We start from the raw sequence: 13,389 nt of genomic DNA, 5'->3' as shown, positions 1-13,389 counted from the left end.
GTGCAGTACAACTTTGGTTTAATGCGACCAAATCCGACGTTCATGGAATACAGGCCACCGGACCCTAGATATGAGGCTGTAAAGTTCGGGTCAGGAGACTCATGGCCGATCCGGATAGAGATCCAGATTCAGACCATGAATGTTGTAAATTTTAAACCAGCCTAAGCTATCCCATGCTTTTCTCACAGCTTGGTACCTGTGGGTTTTCCTCTCGTTTTGGCTTGGGGACAGGTTGCACTGTTGTACTGCTTTCGGTTGACTTTGCTGTTTCCACCTGAGTTTTAACTGTCTAAGGGCAATAAAAAGGTTTAAAAATCAAAAGACGTCACATATTACTCTTATATCTCATAGCAAAAATTACTAACCAGTGACCTCTGCATTAGTTAACACAGCATTTTAATTTAAAAAATAAATGAATGAAAGAATAAATGTTGTAGAGGAAAATTACAAAAAGTCATACAGACCCTCAAATTGAACATATGGGTTTATTTATAACTAGGGAAGGGAGAAAGCGCTGATATTTCAATATCCATTGAAGTAGGGACTCCTTGCCATGAACAGGTAATTACAGCAGAGATCTGCTCTGAGAACTAGACACCAAGAATAGGCTTCGCTTACTGAGAGATGGAAAAGTACACTTTCAAGGCAAGAGCTTCTTTTGTTCAAATCACTGACTGCAGCCTTTTTGGAGCCAGTGATCAGTGCTGAATATTGCGGTTTGCATTGATCAGATATTTATGGGAGATATATTTTTGGTGTTATAGTGAAGGGACGAACATAACACAGTCACTCACATCACTATAAAGGCCATTCTAACACCTCCAACTTAAAAAGCCAATGGATTATGCTGTCCGTACCATGCTTCATCTCTATAGAAAGGTAAAATCGTGATAATATCTACCACCTGGGACCTCAAGAGGCGAAGACATCCTGTTGGTAATCTCAAACTTCCAAAAGACCCACAACCAGCCCCCACATGAGCTCACCAAGGGGAGATATGTGGGGGTAACCTTCATCTAATAAAGAGCAGAATTTTGGCTATTGTATTTTGTCAGTCCTGGAAGGTACAGCTTTCTGTGGGTTCTCTCCATTTTCCTAAGGAGTACCTCTCTCAGCTAAGCTCTCAGACATTTTTGTGACATCGGGTTTGGTACTTTTTCTATTGTTAACCCTTTTCTGATATGTAGTATTGCTTTGTTAGCATTTTGTAATGTCTTTGTATATTTTTACCATATGCTTACTGTGAGTTCGCCAATGACTGGCCTAGTAGTGGAAGTAGCCGCAGCCTCCTCCAGCACTCGTCAGTCAATGGCGCAAATGTCCCGACTATTGGGGGCAGCGAAGTTGCGTCTCCTTAAACTGGTGGCTGCAGTGGGATCTGCGCAAGTCCCCCTGCTGTTATCCGTGACATTGAACATATAAAATAAAATGCAAATCTGCTTATTTCAGCGTATTCAGCAGCAGGTATGTTCATACAGTTGCAGACTTCAGTTAATAAATAGTTTTCAGACATCAGATCTATCGTTACAGATTAAATGCTCATCATTGATTCCTTTTGCATGAAATATGGTGGCGGTACATAGTGACGTACAGAGTAAGTGTACACGGTTCTGTAATTCTGAACTGTGAGGACCATGTGAAGCGTTATCCTGATACACTTGAAGGCTGTTACCTGCTTCTCCAGGTTTGGTTTTGGAAGCTGCAGAGTTTGTGGAGCTGCCAGTCTCGTGCCTGGTGCAGCTATCACGATACTGGTGAGCTGTGCTGTAGGGAAGGCTTTGGAGATGGTCGTGGGTTGTCCGTTCACGATGCGCACAGGATGAATAGAATTCTGAGATGTTGACGTCAACTTTGTGGTAAGCATAACCGGCCGCTGGATGAGCTGAGGAGCTGCAAGCATTGGGGGTGGAGCAGGGGCGATAGGGATGTTGTTTTGCGCAGCTGGCTTTGGCCGCACCTAATGGAAATATTTAAAAAATAAAAGTTAACAAATTGGGCGTGAAAATGCCCATAATGAGAAACAAGCAACAGTGAAATTCTTAGATAAAACAAGCAGATTTCATTGTGAATTCTGATGCAAATTTTCAGGATGGATTCTATTACATTTGACAGTTAAGGATCCTAGTTCCAAATTATCAGACTTCCTATAATATTGGGGTTTCCCTTAGTGACGGGGCCAATTTTTTTAAATCTGACCGGTGTCACTTTATGTAGTAACTCTGGAACACTTCAACAAATCCCAGCGATTTTGAGCTTGTTTTTTTCATGGCACATTATAATTTATGATAATGGTAAATTTAGGTTGATATGTTTTGTTTTTATTTATAAAACAACATCAGAAATTTGACAAAAATATAAAAAAAATTAACTATTTTCAAACTTTGAATGATTATCCCTTTAATTCAGATAGTCATACCATAGAAAAGTACATTAATAAATACAATTTCCCTCATGTCTGCTTTACATCAGCACCATTTGTAAAATGTTCTTTTATTTTGTTAGCATTTTAGGAGGTTTAAAACTGTAGCAGCAATTTTTCATTTTTTCAAGGAAATGTACAAAATTTATTTTTTTTAGGGACCAATCCAGGTTTGAAGTGACTTTGGGGGTCCTGTATATTGGAAAGCACCCTAAATTGATACAATTTTAAAAACAGCACCCCTCAACATATTGAAATCTGCTGTCAGGTAGTTTGTTTTCCCTTCAGGTAATTTTCAGGAATTAGTGACATGACAGGAATGATAAAATGTATTTCTACCACTTAAATGTCGCTGACTTCTGAACAGGTTACAACAGCCAGGAGACTCTGAGGCCTCTATTTGGCCATGAATTGCCATTGCAAACACCAGGACCACACAATCATGATCTTGGGGTACCAATGGCAATAAAGAGGAAGCCCCCACACTGTTAACCATTTATATGAGTCATTTACAGCAGCATCTAAGGGGGTTAAACAAATATGGTCAGTGCCAACAATTATCGTGGCCGATACAGCAAGTTGTCAGCTATAGTGTACAGCCGACAGCTGCTGGATTGTCACCTGTGTGGGGATACTATTCTCTTACATCTCAGGTCAGTAAAAAGATGTATTGATGGTCATTAAGGGGTTAAACAAGGTTCTGTGGATAGGTGATTACTGATCGGTCACCACCGATCGATCGTTAGAAGAGGCGATGGGCACTAACCTATGTGCCCTGTAGCTGTAGTCAAACTATGTGGCTAACAGAATGGCTTTCCTGAAAATTGTCAGTTCAGGCCAGCTGCATGCTGGCGCCACTGGTGCGATCTTTGCCTTGGTCCTAACTAGCAGCAGAGGTGGATTTGCCTTTGCAGCATGGGAGAAGTGTGAAGCACTGACGCTAATCGGATCTGTCCAGCTTTAGAGCAGCACATAAAACAGAGTCTGCCTACAGCTTGCTCCATGGCTAGGGAACTGGCCACCATAGGGGCAACATAGTGGTCAGTAACCTAGGCAATGAGCTATACAATAATAAAATAAAAAATCCATCAGTTTATGAGTAAGAATAGCATTTTTAAATAAAAGGTAAATTACAGTTGCTCATTCTTACAAGAAACTTTGCATTTTACCCATTTATACACTCGAGACAATTATTTTAGCTAAAAAAAAAAAAGCTTTCAAAGAACATAAAAACATGAACTTACAAATACAAGTTCCCCACATCTTGGGAAGAGTTGGGAAGAGAAATTACTTACTTGTGGAAGAAACGTTGGCCGAGGAGTGAGCCGTGGGGGTGGGATGAACTGGGGAACTTTGATAGGCTGAGAAGTAGTTGCTTGGACCTGCTATACAGAAAGTGAAAACCCACAACATTGAACATCATTATCAGCGGCGGCAGCATTGGCCAAACATGAAGACATGGAACCATCGCTCACCAGAGTAACAGCATTTTTTGCCAATATCTGAAAGGTCTCCGTTGCCTGACCGGTGACCTTACTTGTCGTCTGCAGGTTTACTACGCCGCTTTTTGCGTCGGAGCCGATGACTGCTTTCTGGCTGTTGAAGGCAGTCACCATGGCAATGGTTGGTCTCTGCCCCATAACAGAAGCGGGCATGGATGCTGCTGCGGCTTTCAATACGAGAGGTAGCGTCTTTGCCGTGATCATAGAGGCTGTGGCCACGGTCTATTGGAATAAAGAGGACAGATGGGATCAAGAGTGAAAAGAAGGAATTGAGAAAAAGGTAAATACGAAAAAGTAGTTGCTTTGTGGCAACTATGGTGAAAGGATTTCAATAAAAATATTTTTTTTTTTACTCAACATGATGGAAGTGCACACATTTGGCCATTTCCCAAACCATCATAGGTCAATGCTTTTATTGCCTTTCTGCTGTGTCTTGTCCATGGAGTTATTTTGAACGCCTGTTTTACAGATGAATGCCATAAATACAAACAAAATGTGCTTAAAAAAAGCGATGAGACATGGGATAAAAAATGTGCCGTTTTAAGCCATGTTAAAGGGGTTGTCCCATCAGGATAAACCTGTCCTTAATCCCAAGTTAGTTAGAGCATATGGGCGTCTAAAAGGGAGTATCTCCTGTCTTGGACCCCTCTGAGCAGTTGCTCTGTCTCTGGAGCTGTCCGTGTATTACAAGGATTTTCGTGTAGTGAAATAACCACCATGCGATATCACAAAATGTACAGGAGGCCGAATCCTCCTACAGCAAAATCAGCTATTTTCAAGGGTTTAAGGAGCAGCTCTTTCACTTAAAGGCCAGAAACCACACAGCGCTCAGCTGCTTCCATCCTTGTGCCTGCCCTGGCCAGAGTGATCCCGGTAGCAGCCATGAAAGGCAGAGATGGTGATAACTCATACAGAGGTCTGTGGGTGAGGCACCCGTTTAACCTGAAGCACTCACCTGTGTGCCACTCAGGCCTGGAAGAGGTGATGTGGATGCCTGTGACAGCGGCTGCGGTTGGAGCTGCTGTAGTTGGATCGGATGTGGCTGCTGCTGCACTTGCGGTGTTGGCGGTTTGCTTTCTAGCTGAAGCAGAGGTTGGATAAGTAGTTTGTTGTCTGGGAGTTCCTGTTTAACTATCAGATTCTTCCTAAGCTGCTCTACTACAAGTTTCTGAAAGGGATAAGAGAGGCCTGTGTTACATGCTGGACCCATTACAGCACATTGCATTCACATATTAGTCCACCAGAAAGCAGAATCACAACCGGTGGAGTCACGGCAAGACATGAAGTTCTAAGGGTACTGTCACACAGTACCATTTTGATCGCTACGACGGCACGATCCGTGACGTCGCAGCGATCGTATGAATATCGCTCCAGCGTCGTAGACTGCGGTCACACGTTGCAATCACGGCGCTGGAGCGATGCCGAAGTCCCCGGTAACCAGGGTAAACATCGGGTAACTAAGCGCAGGGCCGCGCTTAGTAACCCGATGTTTACCGTGGTTACCAGCGTAAAAGTAATAAAAAAACAAACAGTACATACTTACATTCCGGTGTCTGTCCCCGGCGTTCTGCTTCTCTCCACTGTGTAAGCGCCATAGCCGGCAAGCGAGCACAGCGGTGACGTCAGACGTCACCGCTGTGCTCGCTTTCCGGCTGGCAGACGCTCACACAGTGGAGAGAAGCTGAGACGCTGGAGGACAGACACCGGAATGTAAGTATGTACTGTTTGTTTTTTTACGTTTACGCTGGTAACCACGGTAAACATCGGGTTACTAAGCGCGGCCCTGCGCTTAGTTACCCGATGTTTACCCTGGTTACAAGCGAACACATCGCTGGATCGCTGTCACACACAACGATCCAGCGATGTCAGCGGGTGATCAAGCGACGAAAGAAAGTTCCACACGATCTGCTACGACGTACGATTCTCAGCAGGATCCCTGATCGCTGCTGCGTGTCAGACACTGCGATATCGTAACGATATCGCTAGAACGTCACGAATCGTACCGTCGTAGCGATCAAAATGGTACTGTGTGACAGTACCCTTAGAGAAACACAGGCAAGCAATTTCCTGGAAGCAGAAGAAAGGCAATTCTGGAAATAAAACAAAACCATGGCAATTTATAAAAAAAAAAAAAAAGACTGCAAAGATATAAACTGCAAACCTGTCCATACAACTACTCTGATGTAATCATCACGTGTATTATGTCCTTTGCTGAAACGCACAGCACGTGCTCCACTAACGGGGAGCAAGGTAAAGTCGTTGGCATAGGACCCGTTTACTTCCACATAGCCTTCAACACACAATGCTCAGAACACAGCAAAAAGGCATTAGACATGAAAAGTCACATTGCTATACACAGAGTAAATCAGGCCTCTTCAGCAATACAGATAAAGGGCTGCGAGGAGAGAGCTGGTAGCGGAGCAGGGGAGGCCGGGCAGCCTCACAAGATGGGTAGCGTGTCGGCTGTCACCAGATGACTTGTCTATAGGGGTAAACAAGTGAGATTTAGGCTTAACAAGCAAACAGGAATGTAATGGGAAAATATATATTTTTTTTTTTTGTATTCATGTATGCAAACCTAACAGGTAACAGAACCCCACAACACAAAGTCTTAAAACTAGGGTGAGTCAGCACCACAGGAACACGTACACTGTTCAGCCATGTATCTGCTGGTTAGAAAGGAGAAAACCAGCAAATCAACTGAAAGTGACGGATACTTAGCGATTACTTTTCCTGCACAGAATTGCTCGATGCACAGATCTCCGCCAGTCATTTAACATTTCATGAAAAAGCAGGCGGTGCGTCCGAGTTCTCAGATAAACGGCCTGCACAAATTACCAATTTACTAGATTTTAGTCTAGGAACAAAGTGTCTTTCCAAGGTTGGGTTTACTATTCGTAATCTGTATAGTTATCCAAAAACTATTATATGTGAATGCTGTCCAAGACCCAATTCAGAAAAGTATATCACACTGCGTATCAGACCCCACTCTGGTCAGCGACCAGGACCTCCCCCCGCCCACTCTGGTCAGCGACCAGGACCTCCCCCCGCCCACTCTGGTCAGCGACCAGGACCTCCCCCCGCCCACTCTGGTCAGCGACCAGGACCTCCCCCCGCCCACTCTGGTCAGTGACCAGGACCCCCCCACTCTGGTCAGCCAGCACACCTGAGAACTGACTCACATGAGCTAATCACAGGGCCATGTGAGTATGGGGCATTTTGTTTCTGATTTGGTTAATTCAGAAGTCAGATCTACAGCCCCAGGGGCACAATACATATATTTTCAAATTAAATTCAATAAAGAGCCAATATAAAAATGATTGAAACTTTTTGGATTTTGGCGCAAAACCCACTCCAAAATCCATATTACAAAGACCTCCATGTCGACATACGCTAACTGTCCACAATCCAGAAGGGACATGCAGATAGATCTACGGCTCTTCTGAATAAGAACCTAAACAGTAGATAACTGGAGATAAACAATTTTCTTTTTTTTATTTTTAAGTAGACAGACAATAATAGTTTCATAGACATACTCTATATTTATATTCTGCTTTATACTTTATAATTTTGGAACATCCCATGGGTCTTAATAAAGCACTGAATGCAATGAGGAAATGCCCCGGATGCATTTAATGGTTGTGGGAATGGATTGTAGTGGCAGTGACAACCACATTCCTTTTATTAAATGGAAATGAATAGCGTCAGATGAACAGACTCCCAAAAAATGGCTGCATTGTGCCCCGGGTCCCATCATTTAACGGTTTTCTTTTTTTCAGAACCGTTGTCTGACACAGTCGATGTAATGAAGAGGCAGAGCACATTAACCGTGTCGTGTGATGCAGTGTAGCAGCCGCTGCCGGAGGAATGTCCAAGCTATTTATCCACCTGATTGTGCACGCACGTCTTGCTCCTTCTTCCTTGTGTTCATGTCTAATTGAGCTGAGTGCGTCTGACTTGAGTAACAGCTGTATTGGGTTTTTCCCTTAAGTCTGCAGTATTGAAATGTTCCTGTTGTCATGAACGTGGGATTTGCCGTCTCCAAAAGGCCTTATCAAGTGCAGCCAGTTGGTGCTGCAGGAGGGCAGCGGAGCTCATGTGCTTGGGTAATAGAGTGTAATTATAAGGAACTAGATGGTGGCCCGATTCTAACGCATCGGGTATTCTAGAATATGTATGTATGTATGTATGTATGTATGTATGTATGTATGTATGTATGTATGTATGCATCTAGCAGCCACATAGTATATAGCACAGGCCACGTAGTATATAGGAGCCATGTAGTATATAGCAGACAAATACTACGTGGCCGGTGCTATATACTATGTGGCTGCTATATACATACATATTGTAGAATACCCGATGCGTTAATACAGGCCACGCAGTATATAACAGTGGCCACGCAGTATATAACACAGCCCAAACAGTATATAACACAGCCCAAAAAGTATATAACACAGCCCAAAAAGTATATAGCACAGCCCCCGCAGTATACAACACTGGCCACTAATATATAGCACAGCCCACGCAGTATCTAACACTGGCCACGTAGTATATAGCAGCCACGCGGTATATAACACAGCCCACGTAGTATACAGCAGTGTGGGCACCATATCCGTGTTAAAAAAAATAATTAAAATAAAAAATAGTTATATACTCACCCGCCGGGATCCAGCGAAGCTCTGGCGATGCGCGCGCGGCTGCCGCCATCTTCTGTTCCCAGGATGCATTGCGAATTTACCCAGATGACTTAGCGGTCTCGCGAGACCGCTAAGTCTTCTGGGTAATTTCGCAATGCGTCTCAGGGAACGGAAGCTGGCGGCAGACGCGTGCGGCTCGGCGGACTACGGAAGGTGAGAATAGCAGGTTTTTTGTTTTTTTATTATTTTTAACATTACATCTTTTTACTATTGATGCTGCATAGGCAGCATCAATAGTAAAAAGTTGGGGACACACAGGGTTAATAGCAGCGTTAACGGAGTGCGTTACCCACGGCATAACGCGGTCCTTTACCGCTGGCATTAACCCTGTGTGAGTGGTGACTGGAGGGGAGTATGGAGCTGGCGCCGGCCACTGACTGCAGGGGAGTAGGGAGGGACTAATCGGACTGTGGCCGTCGCTGATTGGTTGCGGCAGCCATGACAGGCAGCTGGCGAGACCAATCAGTGACGCGGGATTTCCGTTACAGAAGTTGCAGACAGAAAGACAGAAGTACCCCTTAGACAATTATATATGTAGAAGACCTACACTGCCGCTGTACCCGAGCGCTGAATGGTGAGCGGTCAGCGTACAAAACCCATGCAAATAATCAGCTCTGTGTTTTGTCACTGACTTTTCTGCTGCACCATATGAATGTCATACTGGTATTGCGGAGTTAAGTGCCCATTTACATTTCAAAAGGAAAGTCTTAAGATGGGAATATTTGCTACAGACGAGCATTTAAGAGCCCCCATGATATAATCCACGAAAACTTAATGTAAATGGTCGGGTCTCATGGGCTGCTGCCTTCAGGTGGAGTAATTCTCAGAAGTCGGTTTGGCACTTTTGGCCACCAGGTTATTACCTCTGCATTAAAATTCATTTTTCACCATATCTTGCATTTGTCGAGTATGAACAGATGTTTATTGCATTTTCTCTACTTCTTGAATTGCACCCTAAAGCTGATGCTGGATCTTGGTCCCGATCTGCTTGCTATTGCCATCCCACTGCTTTAACTTTATAATTTTACAGCTTTAGGATTATTTTCCAAACATGTTTATACTTTTTCGTACACACATGAGGACATATGAAGCCCTCACACCCTCTGTAGGGGCTAGTGCACGTGGCACTGGGTTACTCGGATATTCGGTGTGGAGGACGGTAAAGTCGACCTTACAAGAGACTGTGAAGCAGAACTCTCCAGCCATCTGTCAATCATGCTTCTCGCCGCCCTTCACTAGCACTTCTGCCAGCAAGTACAAGAGGGAGCTGTATGTCAGACACTTGTTTCTATGGAAACACAGATGGGTCATTTTACAAAGGCATTTATCAATGGAAAAGCATCCCAAGAACGATGATCAATTTCCTTATGTACACACGAACAGTAGGCGGACACGTGACGGCGCATACTAAGAGAAGATCCTCATACATAAAAAAGCGGTTTTCATCTCTCAGAGCTTAAATCTACCCATAATCTGACCAATGGCAAAGGAACGAGCAATGCAGCAAGGACACCACGGGAAGTAACGGGGATAACGAAACTGAGTGCGAATTCCCAAAATGCCTCCGCTTTACTTGTAAGTGACTGGTAGTAAATATAAGAAAAAGTCTGGACCCAAGTGAGTACAACAGGAAGAGGAAAATAGGCGTCACCACGACCTAAAGGCCCCATATCCACCGCTCTGCTGCCGCTAACAGGCGTAGGTAGTGCCCATAGCCAATAATGGAAGGGCACAGGAAACTCAGCTTGCCCAGATAAGGAGCATCTAGCCCTCACACATGTGGCCATATTATAACACCACATATCCTCCACAATATGGTGCCAATATACTTATAAGGGGTTTATTTTATACCTCCTTACAGCTAGGGTTACATATGGAAGGATACAGACTTTTTTTTTACCATTTATTTAAGAACCACATAGAAAGTGATCTGTTGTATTGGGCACTGGAAGGTAATAAATACCGTATATACTCGAGTATAAGCCAAGATTTTCAGCCCAAATTTTTGGGCTGAAAGTGCCCCTCTCGGCTTATACTCGAGTCATGATCGGTGGTGGGGTCGGCGGGTGAGCACTGTCATATACTTACCTAGTCCCGGCGATCCTGGCGCTCCCCCTGCCTGTCACACTGTCTTCGGTGCCGCAGCCTCTTCCCCTGAGCGGTCACGTGGGACCGCTCATTAGAGAAATGAATAGGCGGCTCCACCTCCCATAGGGGCGGAGCCGCCTATTCATTTCTCTAATGAAGCGGTGCCGGTGACCGCTGACAGAGGAAGAGGCTGCGGCACCGAAGAACAGCTGTCCGGGGGAAGGAGCGGGACGCCGGGAGCAGGTAAGTATGACATATTCACCTGTCCTCGTTCCACACGCCGGGCGTCGCGCCATCTTCCCGGCGTCTCTCCGCTGACTGTTCAGGCAGAGGGCGCGATGACGCATATAGTGTGCGCGCCGCCCTCTGCCTGATCAGTCAGTGCAGAGAGACGCCGGGAAGATGGCGCCGAGGAGCTGCAAGCAAGACAGGTGAGTATGTTTTTTTTTTTTTTTTATTGCAGCAACAGCTATGGGGCAATAATGGACGGTGCAGAGCACTATATGGCACAGCTATGGGGCAATGGTGCAGAGCACTATATGGCACAGCTGTGGGGAAATGGTGCAGAGCACTATATGGCACAGCTATGGGGCAATAATGGACGGTGCAGAGCACTATATGGCACAGCTATGGGGCAATGGTGCAGAGCACTATATGGCACAGCTATGGGGCAACGGTGCAGAGCACTATATGGCACAGCTATGGGGCAATAATGGACGGTGCAGAGCACTATATGGCACAGCTATGGGGCAATGGTGCAGAGCACTATATGGCACAGCTATGGGGCAATAATAGACGGTGCAGAGCACTATATGGCACAGCTATGGGGCAATGGTGCAGAGCACTATATGGCACAGCTATGGGGCAATGGTGCAGAGCACTATATGGCACAGCTATGGGGCAATGGTGCAGAGCACTATATGGCACAGCTATGGGGCAATGGTGCAGAGCACTATATGGCAGAGCTATCTATGGGGCAATGGTGCAGAGCACTATATGGCACAGCTATGGGGCAATGGTGCAGAGCACTATATGGCACAGCTATGGGGCAACGGTGCAGAGCATTATATATATGGCACAGCTATGGGGCAACGGTGCAGAGCATTATATATATGGCACAGCTATGGGGCAACGGTGCAGAGCATTGTATATATGGCACAGCTTTATGTGGAGTATCTATGGGGTAATGGTGCAGAGCATTGTATATATGGCACAGCTTTATGTGGAGCATCTATGGGGCCATAATGAACGGTATGGAGTATCTATTTTTAATTTTGAAATTCACCGGTACCTGCTGCATTTTCCACCCTAGGCTTATACTCGAGTCACTAAGTTTTCCCAGTTTTTTGTGGCAAAATTAGGGGGGTCGGCTTATACTCGGGTCGGCTTATACTCGAGTATATACGGTAACCCCATAGTATAGAGTGGTGTAAAGACACCATAAAATGGAGCTTATATATACCAGCAGAGACAGAACCGCTGAAAAGAAAAGCCCAGGAGTAAGAAGTGCAATGGCCCACGGCAGTTTTACTCTGGTTTGGGCTCTGTTCACATTCACATGCATACGTTACTATTTTTGCCGTTAAAGCAGCAGAAAACCTATAACGATCCCATTAAAAGTTCATACGGGCTGCTGGTTGCTGTCTGGACCAAACAAACAATTTCCTTGGCACAGTGATATAAAAATATTTAGAATTGAGAGTCCTCAGTGGTTGATACCTTTTAATGGCTAACTGAAAAGATGGTAACAAATTGCAAGGTTTTGAGACTACACAGGTCTCTTCATCAGGCAAAGACTAAAATAAATTCTGAAGAATCACATATTTATGCACAACATGTTATTTTTCTATCTACTGGCAAACACGGTACCAAGATATATATCTTTCCTGTATCAAAAGCTTGGTACAGTGATGTAAGAAGTCCAAGCCACAGCACCGATGTAGACTGTATGAAACTTTACTTACTGCCATGAAAAATCTTTTTATCATTGCGGTCTGTTTCAATAATATCCAGCCATGAGGTACTGTGTATATATCTGAGATATAGAATCGATGCCCCATTCCTGTGACTGCTGGCCAGGTGTTACAATAGAGACAAAACCTAGCATAATAAAGCACTGTATAAATAGTGAACCACCAGCCAAAACATTAATGGCCGGCCATGTGCCCTTGCATTGCCATTTTATTTGGTGAAAACAGGTTTGCAAAATTACGGTAATCTTCTTCTAAATAATGCGCTGGCCCTATCGCCCCAACACCAGGACTACAGGAGGTACGCCAAGTGTAGACATGTCCCCGACTCTCCCCCAAATAAACATGACAAATACATTCTGGATTAGGACCGATTGTTACTTTATAATTACAATCTCATTTGTTTAGTTTTTTTATTAAAAGAAAAAAAAAAAAAAAAAACACACCCTTGTCAAAATTACATACTGAATTGTATGAATGCACCTAAGCCGCCAAGGGTGCAGAATAATTAAGGTGCACAAAGCCCCTCCAAATCTTAGGATGGTAATTTATACTTCCAGTTGCTCGGCTCCATTCTCAGAAACAATCTACGGTATGTTTTTTTTTTTTTCTACATGATGCACACAGAAACAAGATTTGTAAAAATAAAAACAAAAAAAGTGAAACCTGCAATGTGTTGCCTTGGAAATTGCCACAAAGAAATTCCCAGG

General features: G+C 44.3%; 1 protein-coding gene across 10 annotated transcripts in view; it reads right to left on the bottom strand.

The window, feature by feature from the left end:
- PHF21A (PHD finger protein 21A) overlaps positions 1 to 13,389 on the bottom strand; it is a 121,884-nt gene that overhangs the window by 29,905 nt on the left and 78,590 nt on the right. For 6 of the 10 annotated variants that reach the window (XR_013221448.1, XM_077286927.1, XM_077286931.1 and 3 more), the window contains exons 5-9: positions 4,877 to 5,089; positions 3,895 to 4,143; positions 3,715 to 3,804; positions 1,673 to 1,957; positions 197 to 289 (exon numbers count right to left, since the gene is read on the bottom strand). Coding sequence is in view for 9 of the 10 variants with exons in the window: in XM_077286927.1 (XP_077143042.1) it covers positions 197 to 289; positions 1,673 to 1,957; positions 3,715 to 3,804; positions 3,895 to 4,143; positions 4,877 to 5,089 (930 nt within the window). In the remaining variant the exon portion in view is untranslated. The remainder of the gene's footprint in view (positions 1 to 196; positions 290 to 1,672; positions 1,958 to 3,714; positions 3,805 to 3,894; positions 4,144 to 4,876; positions 5,090 to 13,389) is intronic. The other 4 variants (XM_077286932.1, XM_077286936.1, XM_077286934.1 and 1 more) reach the window with 1 other exon arrangement.

Source organism: Ranitomeya variabilis, chromosome 2 (genome assembly GCF_051348905.1).
Source record: "Ranitomeya variabilis isolate aRanVar5 chromosome 2, aRanVar5.hap1, whole genome shotgun sequence".
NCBI classification, from domain to species: Eukaryota; Metazoa; Chordata; class Amphibia; order Anura; family Dendrobatidae; genus Ranitomeya; species Ranitomeya variabilis.
The sequence above is the reverse complement of the archived record's forward strand: the minus strand, read 5'-3'. Positions and strand labels throughout refer to the sequence as shown.